At 46.3% G+C, this 22,195-nt stretch overlaps 1 protein-coding gene across 1 annotated transcript in view; it reads left to right on the top strand.

Annotated features, from left to right (window-relative positions):
• The window catches only part of CAMK1D (calcium/calmodulin dependent protein kinase ID), a 433,113-nt gene that overhangs the window by 399,561 nt on the left and 11,357 nt on the right, over positions 1-22,195 (top strand). The window contains exons 6-8 of the mRNA XM_032837893.1: positions 1,110-1,185; positions 20,829-20,941; positions 21,982-22,060. Of these exons, the coding sequence (XP_032693784.1) occupies positions 1,110-1,185; positions 20,829-20,941; positions 21,982-22,060 (268 nt within the window). The remainder of the gene's footprint in view (positions 1-1,109; positions 1,186-20,828; positions 20,942-21,981; positions 22,061-22,195) is intronic.

Genomic DNA, 22,195 nt, shown 5'->3' with positions numbered 1-22,195 from the left:
GGAAGTCAGTGTAGAGACTACTTTCTTGCTGGATCACTTTGGGCACGTTCCTTGACCCGGCAGTCCCTCTGGGTCCTGTGACTTGGGAGTCATCATAATGATAATAATAATTAAGCTCTTGCCCCCCACCAAGGCCAATTAGTGTAAATGAGTTAATTCATCCCAAAGCCATAGGACACACAATCCAGCAGACAGCTCGTCTTACTTTGTCTACTCGCTTAGGTTTTCTGGAAGGTCTATGCTAAAGACACGTCTGTCAAGTGTATTTGGGTGAAAAGGAGATTTTGCTTGTGAAGATACACTGTTTTTTCTTATATTTATTTACTCTTTGCACAAAGATGTGTGACAGTCACTGCCTGTCGGGAGACTTTGGGTGTGGGTATCCAGCAGAGGGCTCAAGCCGCAAGGCCAGGAAGAGAAAGCAAAGTTCTAGGACAAAACAAGCTGAGACCCCTGGGATGGAGGGCTCTTGGGTTAGAACTGAGGAATTGGGAGTCAGGAGCCTTTTGCTATTTCATGGGTGAGAAAATGAAATGTTAGTACTGAGGAGGTCACCTGCCTAAAACCTTCCAGAGTGAGCTGAGAGCAGGCCTAAGGCAGGTTTCCTAGGACCAGATTTCAGGTCTCATCTCCCCTGGATTGTGGCATCCATGAAAGTATTAAGAGGGGGCCTCACCTTCACGCCCCATGGCACCCAGGAAGGCCCTTCCCTGGGGCCAGAAATGCTTCCCCAAATTAATTTTAGGGGAAGTCACACCCTAGGCTGTAAGTGGAGGGTATCTTTCTCTGACTCAGTCTCGCCTGAGCTGCAGTACCTAGCCCAGCCCCAATATGAAAGAGTCACCTACTCCAACTGATTGATAGATTGATTGGTTGAACTTTTTTGTTAATCTTGTTACACACACACACATACACACACAGTGTTCTTATGTTTTTCTAGTTAGAAAAGCCAATACATAAATTAAGTTCTATATTTCTACTCAGTTTTTAGCATGATGGAAAGTTCAGCTTGAGGGGCGGACAGAAAAAGAGAAGAAAAATCTAAAAAATGTTTTATGTCTTGGGCATTTAACTTGTCATGCTTGTGTTTCTCCTTTATCACTCCACAGCTCCTGAGGTCCTGGCCCAGAAACCATACAGCAAGGCTGTTGACTGCTGGTCCATCGGAGTGATTGCCTATATTTTGTAAGTACCGCTGGCCACCTTGGCTCCTTTTTTCTTTCTTTCTTTTTTTCTTTTTTATTGTGTCAAAATATACATAACAAAATTTACCATTTTAACCATTTTTTAATGTACAAGTTCAGTGGCATCAGGTACCTTCCCAGTGTTGTGCAACCATCACCACCGGCCATCTCTGGCACTTTCTCATCTTCTCAAAGGGAAACTCTGTCCCTGTTAAACACTAACTCCCTGAAGTCCTGGGCAGCCCCCTTCCTATTTTCTGTCTCCGTGAACTCGACTATTCTAGGTCCCTTGTGCCAGTGGGATCATATAGCCTTTGTCCTTTCACAACTGGCTTTTTCATTTATCATAATGTCTTCAAGATTCATCAGTGTTGTAGCAGGTGTCAGAATTTCCTTCTTTTTAGGCTGAGTAATTGTCTGTTATATGCATATAATACATTGTGTTTTTCCATTCAGCCATCAGTGAACACGGGGTGGTTTCCACCTCGTGGCTATTGTGCGTAGTGCTATTATGAGCACAGGTGTATAGACGTCTGCCTTTGGGTGTATACTGGAAGTGGGGTTGCTGGATCGGACGGTACTTCCATTTAACTTTTTGAGGAATCTCCACACTCCTTTGTAAGGCAGCACCCTCACTTTATTCCCAACAACAATGCACAGTGGATCCTGTTTCTCTACACATTTCCTGACACTGAGTTCCCATGTTTTATAATGGCCATCCTGATCGGTATGAAGTGCTATTGTTGTGGGTTTGATTTGCATTCCTCATTCTTAAAATTTACTTGTAATGTGTTTGTTTGAGTAGAGTTGACACATGGGGTTAACACTAGTTTCAGGTGTAAAACATAGTGATTTGACAACTCTTTTGGTTATGTTGTGCTCTCCACAAGTGTAGCTGCCTGCTGTCACCTTACAAGGCTGTCCCAGTACCATTAGCCATGTTCCCTGGGTTGCCCTTCTCATCCCCATGACTTATTCATTCCATCACTACAGGCCTGGACCTCTCACTCCCCTTTACCCATGTGGTCCATCACCCAACCTCCTTCCCTCTGGCAACCATCAGTTTGTTCTCTCTATTTATAGGTTTGATTCTGCTTTTTATTTGCTTATGTATTTATTTGTTTCATTTTTTAGATTCCACACATGAGTGAAATCCTATGATAATTGTCTTCCTCGGTCTGACTTAATTCACTTAGCATCATACCCTATAGGTCAATCCATATTGTTGCAAATGACAATTTTTTATGGCTGAGTAATATTCCTCTGTGTGTATGTGTATCAATGGACACTTGGGTTGCTTCTATACCTTGGCTATTATAAATTATTCTCCAATACATTTCTCTTTTGGCTAAAGATGTTGAGCATCTTTTCATGTGCTACCTTGGATTTCCTGGGGCTACAAACCACTATGAAATTACTGGGAAATCTCCCAAAGAGATCAGAATGAGAAACAGTGTGATGAAAACCAAAATTGAGCCAGTAGAGTCCCCATTTCTTCTCGAGCACCTCATCTCTACAACCCAGGAAAGGCCATCATAAGCATAGGGTTGTTACAGTTATTTCAGGGTGATCAATTTTGGGTTTTATTATTGTTTTTTATTTTTCTTAAGTCCTCTGTAAAGTTATTTTTTGATTACAATTTCTTTTTGCAGTGGTACTTTCAAACACTTACTATGGAACGTATTCCTAGGGTGGGTTTGTGCCAACTGGTGTCTGTAATGGATAGCAAATGAATTTCTTCCTGAGGAAGGGAAGGCTTTCTAGCACATAGAGCCCACTACACACAATGAAAGACCATGGGGGATTGTGATCAGAGAAAGTTCTGGCAGTATGTGGCATCCTCAGGGATTGCTGGAAACATCCCCCCTTTGTTGGCTTTGTCTCATTATCTGGAAGGCAAGCGGTCTTTCTACAGTGCACATTCAACTGGGTGGCTTTGTAGTTTAGTGTGGATTTAGTTGACAGCTCCTGTAGATTCCTGCCATTACCACAGGAATTATCTATTATAATGCCCTTGGCCTCTGTGGCTCCCACTTATGAAAACAGGTAAAGGCCAGGTGCATCTGAGCTGTAAGATGGTCATATTGCACTTACATAGTGCTCTCACTTTCAAAGCACATTGACTATCTTCTATGGTAATTTCATCATTTTGGGGGGGGAGGGGGAAGTTACAGACTGTTTGAGAGTCTGGTGAAAGCTGTGGACCCTCTCCCTTAATAAATTCATACACACCACACCACACACACACACACACACACACATGCACACACACACGCACGCACACACACACTTCTGCATATCTCATTAGGGAGCTTCCTGGGTAAGCAGAAAGCGGACACAGGCCGTGTGTTCTTTACTCTGGCTCCTTAAACCCCCTACTGAAATTCTTGTCAGAGGTCCTATCTTGCTAAACTTGACATGGAAGATTGAAAGAAATGAATGACGGGCCCTTCCCCAGAGGACTAAGGCTGGTGTCTTCTAGAGAAATCTGGGGCTGGGTAAAAAGCACCCCTTCATCTGGGCTTCTGCTTGCTTGTTTCTTCACATCTGTTCTGAATTTTGAACCACCATTCTGGTCTAGACTAAAGTCGATAGATTCCCTTGGTATCTATAACTGTATTTGGGATTGTCTCCCTGAAGTCTTGGCACTGGGGTAGGATGTCTGTGGAGCTATGAGGAGGTACAGATGGCTTTACTGGGATAAGCACTGGTGTCTTAAACAGCTCTGGCTGCTAGAGCAAAACACTGTAGACAAGATGACTTCATCAGCAGGTTTGTTTCTTATGGTTTGGAAGGCTGGGAAGTCCAAGATCTAGGTGACTACTGATTCTGTTCAACCTTGCTGACTGCCACCTTCTTGTTGTGCCCTCACAAGGCAGAAACAGAACATGCAAGATCTCTGGTGTCTCTTCTTACAAAGGCACTGATCCCATTATGGAGACCCCATCCTCATGACCTCAGCTGAACCTAATTACCTCTCAAAGGCCCATTTCCAAAAACCATCACACTGGGGGTTAGGGCGTCAGCCTATGAATTTGAGAGGGACACTCTTCAGTCCATAGTAAATGATTTGGTTTTACTGTGCACAATGGAATTATTACAGTGGAATCCCCTTAAAACATGGACATTTCAAGATGGACAGAGCATCACTGTTTTAATAATCCTAACATCAAACATCTGTATTTTATCTCCCTTCACCCTCCCTTACAATCCTACAAGATAGAGGCAGTTTTTATTAAACTCGGTGAGAGAAGATAAAACTTCAGGGAGACCAAATAATGTTACTTGGTATCAGAATCGACTTTTGAACCCAAGCCCCACTCTGACTTCCAGTCCGGCTCTTTGTGCTAACAGGTGCCCTCACCTGCGGACGGGGCCACCCCACTGAGAGGAGAGAGGATGTTTCTTTCCATGTTATATCCAGCTTGCGTTTGTTTATTTCTTTCTGCAAATATTTACTGAATATGTACCGTGCACCTGTCACTTTGCTAGGGACTGGGAAGGAGCACTCAACAGCATATACACAGCCCCTGTGTTTGTGAATCCGGCTCACAGTCTCGTGAAAGAGACAGATTTCGAAGAAACCTCATAAGTGAACGTGGAATTTTAAAATGCCCCCAACCTCCTTCCCTCTGGCAACCATCAGTTTGTTTTATTTATAGGTTTGATTATATAGCTTTAAAGGAAGAGCACGAGGGGCCCTGGCACAGTGGGACAGAGCTTCCCTGTTTCTAACGGGTGGCTGGGGAAATTTTCTCTGAACAGAGGACCCAATAAAAGCAAACCTAAATGATGAGTAGATCAGGCAGATAAGGTGTGAGGAGGCAGTGTTCCAGGCAGACTGAATGGCCCACGCGGAAGATGCTTTCAGCTGCAAGTAACAGACAAACCAGTCTGGGCCGGCGTCTGCATTTAGGAGAAGTCCTACCTCACATAATAACAAGTGCATAGGTGGGAAGGCCCCACGAGCGCCGACGTCAGAACCTCAGTCCCAGGTCTTAGCCACCCTCGCTCTCTGCCATCCTCAGTGCATTGGTTTTCCCTTGTACCCTCCCCAATCAAACATGATGGCCGCCACAGCTGCAGTCCTCATGGACAGACGCAGCATCAACTGGTGGAAGAAGATATAGTGTTTACCCTCTGTGTGCCCGTAAGAGCCAGACTGTCTTTCCCAGAAGTCCCTCAGCCAGCATTCCCTCATGTCTCCTCAGCCAGAAATGCCTCCCATGCTCATCTCTAAAGCAGTCCCTGGAAGAGAAAATGGCACAATCACGGCCAGCCGAGTGAAGGCAGGTGACCATGTGGAGGAGGGGCAAATCACAGTTGGGCTGGGGATAAAGAAAGCAGGAAACAGATCTGCAGTAGGTAAAGAACGTTTCTGTCATGGCCCTTAGGTAGGGCACTGTCAGAAAGGCGAGCCTGGGGAGGGTATGGTGTCAAGGCAGGATATCAGCAAAGTTATATTCCAAGAGGTAAGCAAGAGTCTGGGGAAGGAGAGTCTTGGCAGAAAGTTTAGGGTTAACAGAGGTTAGTGGGAAGCCAAAGAATTCTGGGCCAGAGCTGTGAACTGACCTGATTTTCACTCAAGGATTATTCCGGCTACTCTGGGAACAGGGGTTGGACCGGGCTGCAGTGGAGGGTGGAGACCACTGGGAGGCGCTGTCAGATGAGCAGTCAGAGTTGCTTCTACCAGTAAGGCCGTGATGGGGTTCAGGTGGTGGATGTATTTTGGATGCAGGAGATAAAGGAGACAGAACTTTCAAGTGTTTTAAGCCTTTGGCTTAAGCGATCATGTAAATGGCTAAGAAAAAAAGAATTAGGGGGTGGCAGGGGAGCCAGTTTAGGGGGATCGGTAAGATCAAGAATTTAGTTTTGGGCGTGTTAAACTTGAGACCGCTTTGAGATATCCATGGAATAGTGTATGCACATGCGGAAGTCAGAAGTCTGGGGGAGAGATCCGGGCATAATGTATGTGGGTATAGTTTGACCATAGTACATTCAAATCCTTATCCCGACAGTATAGAACTCAATAATTGGCAGGGTTAAAATACAGTATTAAGTAAAGCAATACTATATGTCTTTATTTCTAGTTTAAGTAAAAACTTCATAAGTGTAAATGTGGTGGTTCCCTGGTCACCACTACCTTTGTCCTAGGGATTAGTCTCAGGCTGGTTTAACAATTGGGTCAGACTCCAAAATGGCGGGCAGGGCTTCTATTTCCCTGGATGCCTTCCAGAGCCCCGAGTCTCAAGCAGAGAATGAATGGACTTTGGACGTCTCAGTTATACCGTCCAAGACGTTCAGATCCTTATGAGTGATAGGCCAAATTCTAAATAAAAATTTTTTAAAGATTTTATTTATTTATTTCAGAGAGAGAGAGAGAGACAGAGATAGCAAGAGAGAGCAGGAGCGGGGAGGAGAAGGAGAAGCAGAGCAAGGAGCAGGGAGCCCAATGCGGGACTCGATTCCAGGACTCCAGGATCATGACCTGAGCCAAAGGCAGATGCTTCACCCACTGAGCCACCCAGGTGCCCGGCAGATGCTTCACCCACTGAGCCACCCAGGTGCCCCTAGATAGAATTCTTCTACATAATCTGGCTATGTTTGGAGAACCACTAGCTTTGAATTTGTCACCATCGGTGTCAACACCTAGCACTCCTTGAGTGCCTTCTCTGTCCCAGGCACTGTGCTAGGTGCTAGAGACACCACACTGACCCACAGACAGCACACACGGGAAGCAAGCTCTGCTGCAGGGCTCTGCACTCAACCCCCATTCTTCGCATCACTTGCGATGGAGAAGAGGTTAGCCTTTGCAGTTTTTGGGGGGGCGGCATTATTTTCATTAGATCAACACGGAGATACCCAATCACAGCAAAAGCACCTGTGGCAGGCCATGTACCAAAGGATCTCCTCTCTGTGCACTAGGCATTTTGTCAGTGCACATACTTGACGGATTGCTTCTCTTTTTATCTCTGGACTCTTGTCTATGTCATCCATCATTTGGAAGGAGAAATGTTTTTTTTCCCTATCAGCGATACTCATTTCTAAATATACATCAAAGGGGTCCTTATCCTGTCAGGGAATCTCTCTTTGGGGATCAGGACTTATAAACAACCATCTTTGCCGGCATCACTTAAGCTACTGAGAAGGCTGGAGGACAGAATTTTTTGGCACTCCCGATGAGCATGTTGGTGTCCAGGCTGGGGTTGTGGATCAGCCAAGAAAGAACGAGTTCCAAGGACACAGAATTAGCATTTCACTGACCAGACTGAATTTTGTGATCATACACACACTGCCTTTCTTCTAGAAACTTCAAGGAGATGAGTTAATAAGGGTTTGCCTAAATTATGCTCAGGGATACAGAATGCTGTGGAGAAACACAGGAGATGTTTGCCAGCATCAGAACTGGGCTGAGGTCTTAAGAAGTTGAGACATCAGAGTGTTAGAGCAGGCTAGATGGGGAGGGCAGGTCTCACCTGCCTGGGGAGGGACCCTAGCCATGCTGTTACCTCTGACCTCCCTGCCTACCAGATCCTCCAGGCCAAGTACTTACAGTATCCCTTTTGACTGGCCTCCAGCATTGTTCAGTCTTTAGAACTAGGTCTCGTAAATACCAGCTGACCAACACACACCGCCCAACAGGCTTTGGGAGAGTGCCTCTAAGAATGCGTTAACTGAATGGTAGGCCCATTTTCTGAGACAAAGGATGCTCCTTGCCAAGGTGGTCATCATGATTTTAAACCACTGACAGCTGCTTCTTTATGGATACACATGTCCCAGAGAGAGAGCAGGAACCTGAGCTCCAACAGGAGCGAATGTAGCATAACCAGCCCCTGGGAAAGAACCAGGCCTGGCATATTTATGACAGTGGTTACTCCCTTCAGGAGGAATACTGTTAACACTAATAGGAATAATTGACCAGCATTGCCAGCGAGCAGCAATCATCTTGTTATGCTCATAAGTTTTGTGGGATGGACACATCGCCTTATGTAGGCTGCCTTGGGTCCATGGTCTGGACTTGGGCTTCAGAAGTTCAGAAACTAAATTACTCTGTTTATTCCTCTTGCTCAGACGATCCCAGTGAACTGAACCAGACCCAAAAGAGATTTAAAAACACAAAAACAACAACAAAAAACCTGGAGTGTCTGTTTACTAAATCATGAGATGTGTGCCTCACGGGGTAATTGGATACGTATGTCATCAGACTAGCATGTTCTCCCTCTAAGAGGAAATGCTCCACGAGAAAGCAAATTAGAAGCAGAAGTTTCCTTTACGAACAAGGAATCAGAATCCTGGAGCTAGATGGTCTGATGTGTTTTCACAAAGCCTACAGTTGTCTCCGGGGCTTTCTCTACTGGAGAGTCTCTATCCCGCTGCGGCAGGCCTGTCTCTGGCGGCTGGTCCGTGCACACGCTTCCCTCTCCCACCTCCTGCCCTACACGGCAGCCTCCATCCTGCCCGCTCTTTCATCCCTCCATCACCTGTATTGCCGTGGGCTTTGGTGGTTGTCACTCTCAGGCTCACTGATTTTATTCCACCGGCTGGTTTCAGTGTGGCACTTTCCGAGGACTTCCAGAAAGGTGCCTCCTCTCCCCTCTGTGTTCTCTGCTGAGTGGATCCCGCGTGTGGCTAAATGCCTTCTGGTTAGATTTAATTTCAGACACAGGTACTGCTTGACCATGCTGTCCCTGCTCCTTCTGGAGAAAGAGTTTATTGGCTGTCTGCTGACAGTTGGTTCACCTCTGACCCCTCAGGACATCGTCAAACAAATACTGTCTGGTTTCAGAAAGTGGGTGGAGGGGCGTGCGCCGCTCTGAGGGAATTTTACAAGCAGGGCAATCAAGGTAAAGCAATTCTGCACTTTAGGTGGTAGGGGCAACTTCCTGCCAGTTGGAATCCACCAGTGTCTTTGTTGCACAAAGGCCCTGGGGTAGAGAGGACACTGGAGGGAGAAGCAGGAAGGGAATGTCTCACCTATGTCACCTTTACACTCAATGGCATGGCTTCAGGCCAGATAGAAAAACGTGTCACTTCCTCTGCTCTCTTATGTTCATGTCATCATCATCTCTTAAAAACCATCATTTTAGCAGCAGCTAAACGTTTCAGGAGAGGGAGCCTGGAGAATGGAAGGCAGGGGATTGACATTCGCTCACTTAACAAACATTTATTGAGCCCAATATGTGTCAGGCAAAATGATGGGGTTGCAGAGATGGAATCACCAACCGGCCTTGGAGGGGCTTACTGCCTGCTGGAGGCGACAGACAGTAAACAGATCAGTTAAAATCCAGTCTTGTCGGCTGTCACCTACTTGAGAGGCGAGAGCTGCCCCCACAACAGAGGTGATGATGATCCGGCCCTGGACAGGCTATCTTCAAATACTGGCTGCCATGCAGGGAGATGGATGGTTTATCCTTCAAGACCAATTATCTGAAGATACGATGTGCTGACTATGTTTGAGGTGAGATGAACCACTCAATCTGAAACATAATTTTTCAAATAGAACTTGAAAGATCTGATTCAGCTCTGACCTTCTGATGTCTAACACTTAGTTAGCATCTTAGAATTATCAGGATTTTTAATCCACCTCTCACCATAGTGGGAAGAGGCCCTGATGGTATTTTACCGTATTTACCATCTGGTACCAAGCGCAGCAGCCCAGAGTCAGGAGAGACGTGGTGCGTCGATCACACAAAGAAGCAGCAAGCATATCGGGGATGCCATGGCAAGTCGTGAGTTTGGGTCCCTTACTCCGTGCTGCGTGTGTGACCAGGAGGTGCAGACGACGGAGGTGGGAAGGGGAGAGACCCTAAATTCCAGGAGCAGGTAGGAAATTCTCATGGAGGTGGTCAGAGGACCCAGGGAAAGGACAGACCAGAAGCCAGTGACTCTGCACCCAGCAGTGCAGCATGCACTGGCAAGATCCTGCCAAGGGGTTCCCTCGCTGTGCCCTGAGGGCTCACTCTCTTGCCATCCTCAGCAGTGCTCTGTGAGAGAGTAAGCAGAGGCCAAGGGCACAGCGCAACCAAAGGCCAAAGCCCGTGGTGTGGCGGTACCGAGACATTGCCCAAATGCCAGGCGTCCCTCTGCAAACCATCACAGCTGCTCACTGATCAGAACATGGGAGACAGCAGGTGGGAGAGGGAGGAAGAAGGAAGCAAGCTGGGAGGGAGGAAGCAAGGACCCCGCAACCAAGAAAAAAAAAAAATCTCAATGCCAAAAGTCAAATTGGAAATCCGCCTAGGTTTCAGAATCATCAGTTAGCGCTGGTGTTAATCACCTCCAAATGGGTTGGGCTGCACCCCTCCATGCTTCGGGATGAAATCCATGACTCGTGAGAACTAATTTTAGCTGCTGGAAGTTTCGCTGGGTTTTTCCCAACACAGCACTCCCAGCTGTTTGAAGCTCTCCCTGCTCATTACCCCCGCCCCCCGCCTGCCCTCCCTTCCACTGTTAGGGAGAGCGCGAATCCCCCAGACATCCTCAAGGTGCTGTCCATCTAGCTAATGCAATGATCAGAAAGCTGGACACCTGCAAGTGAGACCATGGATCATGACGCAACAGCTACAGACACTGCATTTTCCAGCCCAGCCTTTGAAACCTGCTTTACTCCAAACGGAGGATGCTACTCATTCTCACGCTTGAGGAAGTACTGAGTCTCCTTTCCGCCTCCCCCCACCCTTGCCCCTACCCGACTCCCAGTCTTCAGCTCCAGTTGCGTATAAACTTTGCAAGAAATGTGTTTCCTTTGTCCCCTAGATCTTTCCCTGATCTGCTTACTCATTCTCAGCTTTCAAGGCAGGATCCAAATCTCCGCGGGTGACCTGGGACCTTTATCCACTGTATTTTCATCAATCCTGCTTTCCTGAAGTCAGCCTGCACATGGTTTTAATATGCGAACCATTCCTAGTTTCTCCAGCCTGATCTCTTCCAAGTTTGCATGGAGAAAGTTCTGGAGCGTGCATAATCAAACATATGGTTGCTGAAGTGATTGGATTACGTCTTGGTAATGATTCGGGTCTCGCTGGTCATTCTATTTTATAAATCCGAGTAATATGCTGGAACCTGTTTTGTACACTAAGTGGGTCTTGCAGTTAATGTACAAGAGGTTTATCAGCTTAAAAAGCTTTGCTTTAGTTTATTAAAGTCTGTCATATTATCCGGAGTAAGACTAGATAAAAGCTCAGATCCTTTCGCACAGGCCCCAGACGTCCATAAACACCCACTGAGTGCCAAAACAAAAAGGCAACTGGGGGCTTCCTGGAGTTGTTGCATATCTGGCAGACTCTCATTTCCAAAGCTGAGACACCCAGATTTGATGGGCTTTGTGAATGATTTTCAGAGATTCTTTGGCCTTGGCGTTGGCCTTACGTGGCGTAATTAGTTTGCAATAATATACATAGAGGTTTGTTGTTTTGGTCATTTCTATGGCACCCTGGTCTAATTGCATAAAAATATTTTTTCTTCACAAATATGCCTTTGAATACATGTTCTCAGGAGATCTGGAGCTCTTCCTGGAATCAAGGGCTCCCAGGCTAAATGCTTGGAAATACTGGTCTCTAAAGAGTAAAGACAAGCTGGTCTCTGAGACATATTCACAACATGGTGCACAATGTTAGGATCATAATTTGGTCCTTTCTTGAGCAAGCTTAGAGGTTTAGGTCAGGGTGGATGGGCATTTGTGGACGAGTCTGAGACTTTGCACAAAGTTTAAAAATATAATGCTTCATTTCCATGTTGTGGCCACTGGACTGAGTCCCTTGGGGTTTGTCTGCTCCTCTGTCCCCCTCCCACTGTTCTTCCTGGTGGTGAGCAGGGTCCCACTTGAGTGCTTCAGCTGAAGGACTGGAATGGGATTACAGAGCATGTGACAGCACTTTCCCAGGTTCTGCGTATATCTATATGTCTCTGCATCCATCTATCCATCAATGTGTGTGTTTTATATGTAATGCACATTATTATATGGTATGTGTTATGTATATTATATCTCTCTATAAGGTGGACATTATTATCCTCATTTCACAAAAGAAACTGAGCCTTAAAGAGGATATGTCATTTCCCCAAGGTCACTGAACCTGCACTTGTTGGAGCCGAGATTGGAATCTGTGGCTTTGTTTCTCAAAATCCCAGGCTGAGGAAACCACACCAGGAAACCTCTCTGAAAACAGAGTGACAGTCAGCCCTCAGAAGACAACAGCAAACCTTTCCTTGAAAAGTCACATCTCTGTTCTCCTTTAGAGCTCTTTTATCCAGTTACATTCAACAACAGATTCTGGGTTGCCTTTTTCTGGTGATTTTTCCATTGTCAGTGTGGACTGTTCCACCCAAATGCTTTTTGTATAAAATACTGAAAATAACTGGAGCAAGTGGGTGGTTCAGTCAGTTAAGCATCCGACTCTTGATTTTGGCTGAGGTCACAATCTCAGGGTCATGAGACAGAGCTCTGCTTTGGGCTCCACGCTGGGTGTAGAGCCCACTGAAGATTCTCTCCCTCTCCATCTGCCCCACCCCTGCCTCATACTTGTGCATGCCCTCTCTCTCTCTCTCTCTTTCAACCGCCCCCCCCCCAAAAAAAAACCTCTAAAATACTGAAAATAAGTTTGGCACTTAAGCACATTTCAGGTACTTAGAAAATTCACTTATGTATGTTATTTGATTTCCCAAATACTCTGGGTTGGTGAGGCACACCTGAACTCCTGCCCAGTCCTGCAGAGTTCTACAGAGTCTTGGCAGAAGGATTTCTATCCTTTACATCCCCTCAAGGCTCCATGTGGGAGCTCAACGAGGCTACTGGATGTGATCGTAATGGAATTTGGTTCAGTATAAAATCAGGTCCATTTTTCTCTGATCCCTCTCTCCCATGGACAGACCCAAAGAGTCCCAGATATTCTCCTCCTCCTCTGTGTCTTTCCAGAAGGCAGGCGGGGTTAGAAGGTTAGGTGTTGACTATCTGAGTGCAAGGACTCAGCTGGTCTTTATTTCTTTGGCAGGTCTTCTAGCCTTCGTCCTGGCTGTGCTTCCTATACCCCATACAAAAACACAACCCCCTGACTTCAGAGACAGGTCTAGGAAGAGAGCGTGCTTGCATTTCCTTGTCTTTGCCATAACCTAGCTGACCATGGCGCTCGCATTAAAGGTTAATACAACTTGGATCTGCAATTGGATGAGTAAAATTGAAATTCTGTTCTGCCCCTTCGATGTGAGAAAGTTGCCTCGTCTCTTCATGCAGACCCTCATCTGGAAATAGAAGATGGATGTCCTTACGTCATATAAGTAAATGAGCAAACGTGTAAGTGGCACAGCCCAGGGCCAGGCATGCAATAAATACTCACCACATGGTGGGTATTGTTATTAAGTTGACAGGACGCACACAGCTTAGTTTCTCCTTTACAGAAAAGTCAGCATCCTCCCTTTGCTATTCACATACGGCCAGACTCGAAACTCTGAGCAGCTAGGACAGACTTCTTCACTATGATAACGAACAGCATTTGGTGCAAATGTCAGTCCTCCATGAGTCTCTGTGGAACTGGGCTGAAGTGGTTTTTGTTTCTCTAAGCCAGAGCCCTGGGCAGATAGATGCATAGGCCTGCCACTTGTTCTAGTTGAGGCCACCCCTTTCATCCCACTGGGACCCACTTTCCCAGCCTCCTAAGTGAGGGGTTGGCCAGTGCCTGAAGAGGACTCCTGGATCCCAGAATAAAATTCTGTGATTCTGTGAAAATCCCTCTCCTAGGCTCTCCTAGAGCCCTTCCTCAGACATATATTTCAGTTTCAGGTTTGAGGATTCAGACTGGGTACAGGGGGTATGATCTATGAGTCATGTCATCTCCTGGGCATCTCCTGGTTGGATGGAAAACAGACCAGGGAGATTGATACATGGAGGAAACCGTCAGGGCACAGGGCAGATGTGAGCGCAGAGAACAGTTGTTGACGAATGGTTGTGCTCATTCCATTCCACTTTGGAGGGCATTAGCAGGTTTCACTGCAAAAATAACTGAGAAATTGTAACACCTGAGAAACTTTAGTTAAATTATTTCCCCCAGAGTAAACATCCATTTCAGGGAGTTCAACCCTACTTTGTAAGTCAACTTGACTGTGTGCTGTTGTGCGCACAAACACACGCAAGCAATTTTTGTGTAGCTATTTCCTGTTTATGAAAGAAGAGTCAGTTGACAAATATTGATTATTATAGAGTGCTGATGAAGGATACAAAGGAAATGCAAGATATGACAACCTCTCCCTCATGCAAGAACCCACAGTTAAGGTGGGAAGACACATAGAATAACCATGAAGTAATCCTTTTTAAATTTTTTGAGAGGACCCAAGAAGGAGATGGGATTGAGGTAGAGTGTGAAGAACGGAGAGTGTTCAGAGAGGGGTTGAGTGCGTTTGAGGGGTGGGTGGCAGTCCCTGAAACACTGAGATGTTGGTGGCCTTATTCATCCAGCAGAGTTTTGCTGAGCACATCCTGGGCTGGGTGCTGGGAATGGTGAAGATGAATGAGGCCTGTCCCCCCCGCTTAGGGAGCGCAGACTGTAACAGGAGATGGTGGGACATAGATATCAAACCACATATGTGCCATCTTGGCCATGCCTAAGAGGCTGGGGAGCTCAGAGGAAGAGGCATCACGGGTTAAGGGCCAGGCACGTGCGACCCTAGGAGCAAAGAGGAGCCTCAGTGGTGGACATGGGAGGAAGAGCATTCCAGGCATAAGGAACAGTGTATGGAAGGGAATACTCTCAAATCAGAATGAAATACTGTGGCTTCCTGTGACTACCTTCCCATTATCTCTCCTGTCTACTTTTCTATTTCCTGTTTATTTTTTCAGTTTCCTGTTCATTCTGGAGCTCAGTGTTAAGTGTCTGTCCTCCCCCTTCCCCCTACATAGAATGTGAAAGCCATGAGAGTAGGACTCACGGTCTCCTTCCACACTAGATCCCCAGGCCTGGGACACAGTCAAAGCCCAGTTAGCATCTGGGGACCCCCAAGGAGGACTACCTGATGGGTGGTTTTTCATCCTCTGTCCTCAGTGGGAACCTGAAGGGACCACTCAGGGAAGGTACATATGACTTTGGGAGGGGTAGGAACAGCTGCCACAGGCCTGTGCTCACATCCAGGGCAGAAAGCATGAAAGCCAGCCAGCTAAGAGTTGATGGAAACCCAACAGAGGAAAGTCAAGTGCATTCCCCACAAAGAGGGACCATTTGTGTTCATACTAAGTGCTTGCTGGCCCATGCAAAGAAATAAGCCAGCTGTTCTTACAGAGCTGTCCAGTCTATGCCATACTTTGGGTAGTCTGAATCCTGGTACCCCAGACCCATACACATGTGCCTTTCATGAACCTGTTAGCCATGTGTATGTCTTCTTTGGAGAAATCCAAAAAACAAGAGAAAGTGTTGGTGGGAATGTGGGAGAAAGGGAATTCTCACACACTGTTGGGGGAATGCAAAAATGGCACAGCCACTGTGGAAAACAAAATGGAGGTGCCTCAAAAAATTAGAAATAGGAGTGCCTGGGTGGCTCAGTCAATTAAGTGACTGGCTCTTGATTTTGGCTCAGGTCATGATCTCAGGGTCATGGAATTTAGCCTCACATTGAGTGCTCAGTGCTGAGAGTCTCTCCCTCTCCCTGCCCCTCCCCTCCCCACCCTCCCTGCCCTCTCTCTCTCAAATAAACCTTAAAAAAATTAGAACTTATTATATGATCCAGCAATCCCAGTTCTAGGTATATATCCAAAAGAATTGAAATAAGGATCTCAAAGAGCTATTAGCACACCCATGTTCATCCAGCATTATTCACAGTACTGAGGATGTGGTGACAATGTAAATGTCCATTGATAGATGAACGGATAAAGAAAATGTGGTCCACACATATGGTGGAATATTGAATGAACCTTTAGGACATTAGACTAAATGAAGTAAATCAGTCACAGGAAGACCAATGCTGCATGATTCTGCTTACATGAAGTATCTAAAATAGTCAAATTCATAGAATCAGAGACTGGAATGGTGGTTGACAGGGGCCGGAGGGAGGGGGAAATGGGGAAGCAACAGGCATAACACTTCAGTTATGCCAAATGAGTAAGCTCTAGAGTTGGGCTGTATGATATTGTGCCTGGAGTCAACAGTACTATACTAGACACTTAGAATTTGTTAAAACGGTTGATCTCATGTTAAGACTTTTTTTTTACCATAATAACATTTTTTAAAGGTTTTATGTATTTAAGAGAGAGAAAGAGCATGAGGGTGGGGAGCGGCAGAGGGAGAGGGACAAGCAGACTCCCTGCTGAGTGCAGAGCCAGAAGTGGGTTCAATCCCAGAACCCTGAGACCATGACCTGAGCAGAAGTCAGATGCTTAACAAACTGAGACACCCAGGTGCCCCCTTAATAACACTTTTTAAAAAACTTACTGCCTGATGTTAAGCATGGCTCGTACTTTCTCTACCATGACTTCATTTTTCAATAAAAATTGTATATATTTGAAGTTATAACATGATGATTTAATATACGTAGTGAAATGATTACTAGTCAAGCTAATTAACATATAATCTGACATTGTTACTGTGTTTTCTTGTTTTGAGAGCACCTGAGAGCTACTGTCTTAACCAATGTCTAGTGTTCAGTACAGTATTATTAACTATAGTTCTACACTGTACCTGTGATCCTGTTAGCAGGCATCTGTTTTCAGAGGGACACAGATACGTGGCCAAGGGCAAACAAGCAAGAAGAATATATGTAGCATAATTACCCCAGTAAACTTGCAGAGCCTCTCAGCAGGAGCTCTTAATCTACTAGAGTATTTCAGTTTCCAAGAAAACTTGCGCACTGCTGAATCAGCCATGGTTGGCCGTTGTCGATTTTTATATTCATGTGAAAAGCCTTCTCCGTCATGAAAACTCTTCTCCTTTATGAGATGTGTCCATGCCCAACAGAGACACTTTAGATCATCCAAACCACATTGCATTCTCTCTACAAAGATAGGCTGGGTTGCTCCCAACACTGGGCCTTACACATTGAGTTCTTCTGGAATGTCTATCAACAATGCAGGGCATACTGCCTCCTGGTGGGGGTATTATACAGGAGGGTAGGTGGGATCTCTGAGGGCTCCCTGGGCTAGTGGTGGGCTCTCCTACACCATAGATCCTTGTCTCTATTTCAGAGCCTAGCCAGGGGGCTTCACAGCCATTGGTGAAGCCTCTTCTTCAAGAGTATGTTTGTTCATCCAAGCATTTACTCACCATCTGCTATGGGCAGACCTTGGGCCTGGCCACTGAGAATTTAGAGATGAGATTAAGATCTAAGACATGGTCCTGCCTTATCTTAGGTAGGACCTAAGACATTGACCTGCCTTAAGGAGCTCAAGAACAGCTCACAGTAGCAAGTAGTAAGTGTCACTGGGGAGTTCTGCCCACTGCCCTGGGGAGCACAGAGCAGAGCACCTACCATACTTGGTAGAAAGGGGCTGGGTCTTCCTAGTAACACTCCAGCTGGTCTTCAAGGTGTGTCAGAGGCGAGTGGTGGGGGAAGGGCAGCCCAGGTCAAGTATATATGTTTACCTTGGTCCAGAAATAAAAAGTGCCCAGTGGGGAGTGAACTCCGAGCATCTTAGCCTACAAGACACGGAATGTGGGAAATGGGGTTGGAAAAGTAGGGTCCAATCACCGAGTTCTACTTAACAGATAAAGGGGCAGGTGGGCAAGCTAAATGACCTACAGAGAGCATTCAAAGTCAAGACTGAAACATCAGGTTCAATTCTCAAGCCTCCTTCCCTTGAGTGAATAAGCAAAATAGTCAAGAACACAAACCTGAAATCAGATGGATGGGCCTTGAGTCCTGACTTTGCTCCATATTAGTTTCTTTGCCTTCAAAATAAGAATTGGAGAAGGGACTGTGACCCTGAGCTTCATAGCAGATGAGCCATAAACACCCCTAGACCCAAGGTAGTGAAGGGAAGTAGGGAGCAGTTAGCACAATCCAAAAGACGAGTTCCTGGGAGGGTCTCTCCCTAGAGGAGCAGTGGGGTAGAGCCAGCCTGCATATACCCTGGCCCTGATAGCCCCCTTCCTTTACCATCTCCACTGGGGACCCCACTGGCCAACCCCTACCAGAGGGCATGGAGTTTACCCCTCATTCAGGTATCCCTGCAGGTCAATCTCCCAGGACCCAGAATGAGTGGAAATTAGCTCTAAAGGATAAACAGAAGGTGTTGGGAACGCCCACCTCCTGGGGGAGGGGAGTTTTAGTGAGATAATATCGCAAAGCTCTTAGTGCATTTTTGACCCAAAACAAGTGCTCGGTCAAGGCTAAACTAGAATCTAGCAGTACATCTGCGAGAGTGTGCTACAGGGAGATAAGATGGCAAAGTGGGAAAGCCTGAAGGTATAAGGGTTCTCCTTGGATGACCATTCCAACGCTGGGATGGAGGCTATCCATGAGCCCTGGGGATGTGTTGCCTATAATTGGGCGTAACCCTCAGTTGTTAGGTTGGCTAGTTGAGTTGTTGTTCTGAACTATAGACTTTTAGATCTAGAACAGTTGAGAATGGCTTTATCACCTTTGAGTATGCTTGGTGAGATCATTTGTACATTATTTAAACGGTTTGATATGTAAAATAGGAACATAGAGTTTCCACATGATAAATAGCTCAAAGTTGTTTGTTTTCCTACTAATGGAATAGCCTGTCTAGGGAGCTCTGTGAAATTTCTAGATCCCGGGAAGATTCTGCGTCTTTTAATTGTCTTTCTCTTCTTTTCCAATCCTCATTTTAAAATCCTCTTTCCTAACGTTAACTTAATCTCCAGCCTAGATCCATGTCCTTTTCTCCCGTCCTCCATGTAGCCGCATAAACAGTATCCTATCCCCCTTCCAGCAGAGCTGAAAAACCAGAAGAAATTGGGATATACATTAAGAAAATTGGCACAAGAAGAATACATCTTTCTTGGAATTTCCTTAAAGATTTTTTTTCCCCTTGAAAAGAAAGCCAAACTGTAAAATAAAACACATTCAGTTGTTAATAAACAAAAACCTCACATATCTAAAATTTAGTTATTTTCCAAGACGAACTAACATTTTGCTCAGTCTGCTTTTCCTAATATGCACATTTCATTGAGCCCAAATCCTCATTATGGGAAACATTTACATATCCATCTCCTGGCTCCAGGGTTTCCTGGGCAGTAAAATGTGCCCTCAGTGGTTTCAGAAGCACTGGGCTCATATTCATCTTGCCAAAAGCAGCAAATCTTTAAAAAATGAAATTTTCCAGGCATTTAGCCCCTAAACCAGCCTTGTGGGAATAGATGATTTTGAATCTTATCAGCCCGCACAATGTCTCATAGCCCTTAAAAATGTCATCAGCCTTCTCCCTGGGCAGCGTGACCGGTGACGCCAAGTGTCACAGCAGGAGCAGCTGAAGAATGAATGTGCCAAGTCTGCGTTTTGAACCTTTATTGGGTTTCTTATTTGCCAGCCGCCTCATCCTTCACAGGCCTGTGGATTCCCGTTCATGCGTTCTCATTCGACAGGTCTCTAGGCTGGAGCTGTGTTTGGAACAAAGTTTGGCAATCTGGGGAGGCTCAGAGCTCTTTTGGGGGCAGAACTCCCACGGCGGGGCTGTCCTCTGGGCTACTGTGGGCCCGGAACCATGTTCTACATGATGCAGCTTTGCGCCAGGTCTTGCAGAAAAATGCAGGCTTGCCTCTGCTCTGCCCATCCCTTAGAGCTACAGCCTAAATCCTACCCCTTCTCGGATGCCCTGCCCGACGGAGGCCTCACCATGTACTAGCTCCCTCCCAAGGTTTCATAGCCATGCAAACAAACTGAAAGAGGGGATCATAGAGCCACACTGTGTTCAGGCCAGAAAGAATATTAGCAATTTCCTCGTGCGGCCTCCTCGTTCAAATGAGGAAATCTTGGTCCGGTACATGTACCAGTGACCTACAAAGGGTACAGGTGACATCAGAGCAGAAAGCAGAAATGAAGTGAGAACCCAGAGTCTTGTGGCATAAATTGTATTGGGGACATTTAAGGAAAATTTCTCCTCCTGTTACGTTGGTCAGATGGCTGTCCATACCCGTAGAACTCCCATGTTACTCGCGCCAGCGTTGCAATACAATTTTCCAAAAATTGACCTTGAAAGGGTTCACTGGCAGAGGGGTGATAGTATTATGATGCGTGTTCTGCTTTTATATTTATTGTATATTAATGGCCCAAACTGTAACCGTCCTAACACCCAATTTGGGCATGGTTGGTTGATAATGTGTATTTTAGGGCAACTTGTAGCAACTTTGGTTACCAACCCATTCACTGTTGGGGACAACATTACAGATGATAAGGTCAATAGTTTGTACACACAGAAGGTGTAGGGGTCAGTTTGGGAGTGTCTGGGATCTGATCAATAACGTGGAAAGGTGGGCTTGGGTTTGTGTTTGCTTTAGGTCATCTCCTTTTTGCGATTTCTCTAATCACAGCTTTGGTTTTGTGCCACCTCTGCCCCTAGGAGGCGTGATTCCTTTGCTTAGGTTGTATTTGCAACACACACAGTGCAGTTTTCTCCACTTGGCGAAGACCGCTCTTCCCTTCCAGGCCAAATGTCCAGTGACACAGCAGATAGACAGCCGTTGCAGATCCTCACACTGTCTTGTCTTCCAGGCTCTGTGGCTACCCTCCTTTTTATGATGAAAATGATTCCAAGCTCTTCGAACAGATCCTCAAGGCAGAATATGAGTTCGACTCCCCTTACTGGGATGACATCTCCGACTCTGGTAGGTCTCTTGGCTCCCCAGGGGCAGGACCCTCATATCCAGACCTCTTGACCTTGACTGACCTGGGGGTTTCAGGGTGGTCCTGAGGCTCCCAAGGAAGTTCCTTGAGTTACGTACTTGGACTTGACTTGCAAAGCGGAAGGCAGGTTTGGGGACATCTGACCAGAGCCACACTGAGGGACAGGACTGACCCCTCCACTATTCTTAGCCATGCCTTGATCTGGAGGCTCCAGGACTGAAACAATGTTGGCTAACATTTATTTAGTTCTTACTGTGTGCCTACCACCATAAGGTCTGCACACATGCTAATTCACTCAGTCCTCAGGACAACCTATCAGATGGCTGTTACTAGTATTGCTACTGGACAGGTAAGGAAACCGAGGCCCCTTCAGTGTCTGATATACCTTGACAGAAGCCACACAGCTAGTAAGTGGCCGAGCTGAGATTTGAACCCAGACCCTCACTCCAGCACCCACGTCTCAACTACTTACTGTGCCACACTGAAACGTCCCCAGAAACATTCACCATTTCCTCCTCAGGGATAAAGGTCAAAACCAAGGCTCAGCAAAACCACATGCTGGTTGGTCTTCCAAAGGGCCTGCCCAGGACCTGGTGGCCTTAGCAGAAGTTAAGGGGATTTTGGTGACTCAGCGGTGTCTAACACGCAGAGAGGACATCAACAAAGCAGCTTCTTAAGGCAGCCATGAGCTCAGCGAGAGGCACATGGTGACGAAGATGTTTGATCTCTGAACCAAAGATGTCACTAACTGCCAAGGGAAGGGCGTTGAGCTGGGCAGCCAGGGTCCCAGGCCTGGCATGGCTTCCTCCCCATTCACTGTCCCCTCTCATGGTGCCAAGTCTCGGCTTCCCTTTCTCCCAAATGCCAGTTCCCACCCACCTTTTGTGTTCAAAGTGCCATAGGGTCAGTGGTGAGGCTAAGCTGTTTTTCATGCTCCATGCCCTTTTCCAAAGACCCAGCAGCATCCAATTGTCACACGTCCAGCCACACCCTGATTCCCCTGTGCTTTCTTTCTAAACAGCAAAAGACTTCATCCGGAACCTGATGGAGAAAGATCCAAATAAAAGATACACTTGTGAGCAAGCCGCTCGGCACCCATGGTAAGAAAAGTCACCCATGAGGAAGAGCGCACTGACACCTTTGCAGATTGAACCTCCTCTCAGCTGTTTGTAACTGGGGAAGGATTGCATCTCATTCTGACCACTGGCTTTCATCCCGTCCCCAAGGCTACACTT

This window comes from Lontra canadensis, unplaced genomic scaffold, assembly GCF_010015895.1.
Source record: "Lontra canadensis isolate GAN:19392208 unplaced genomic scaffold, GSC_riverotter_1.0 scaffold100, whole genome shotgun sequence".
Taxonomy (NCBI): domain Eukaryota; kingdom Metazoa; phylum Chordata; class Mammalia; order Carnivora; family Mustelidae; genus Lontra; species Lontra canadensis.
The sequence above is the reverse complement of the archived record's forward strand: the minus strand, read 5'-3'. Positions and strand labels throughout refer to the sequence as shown.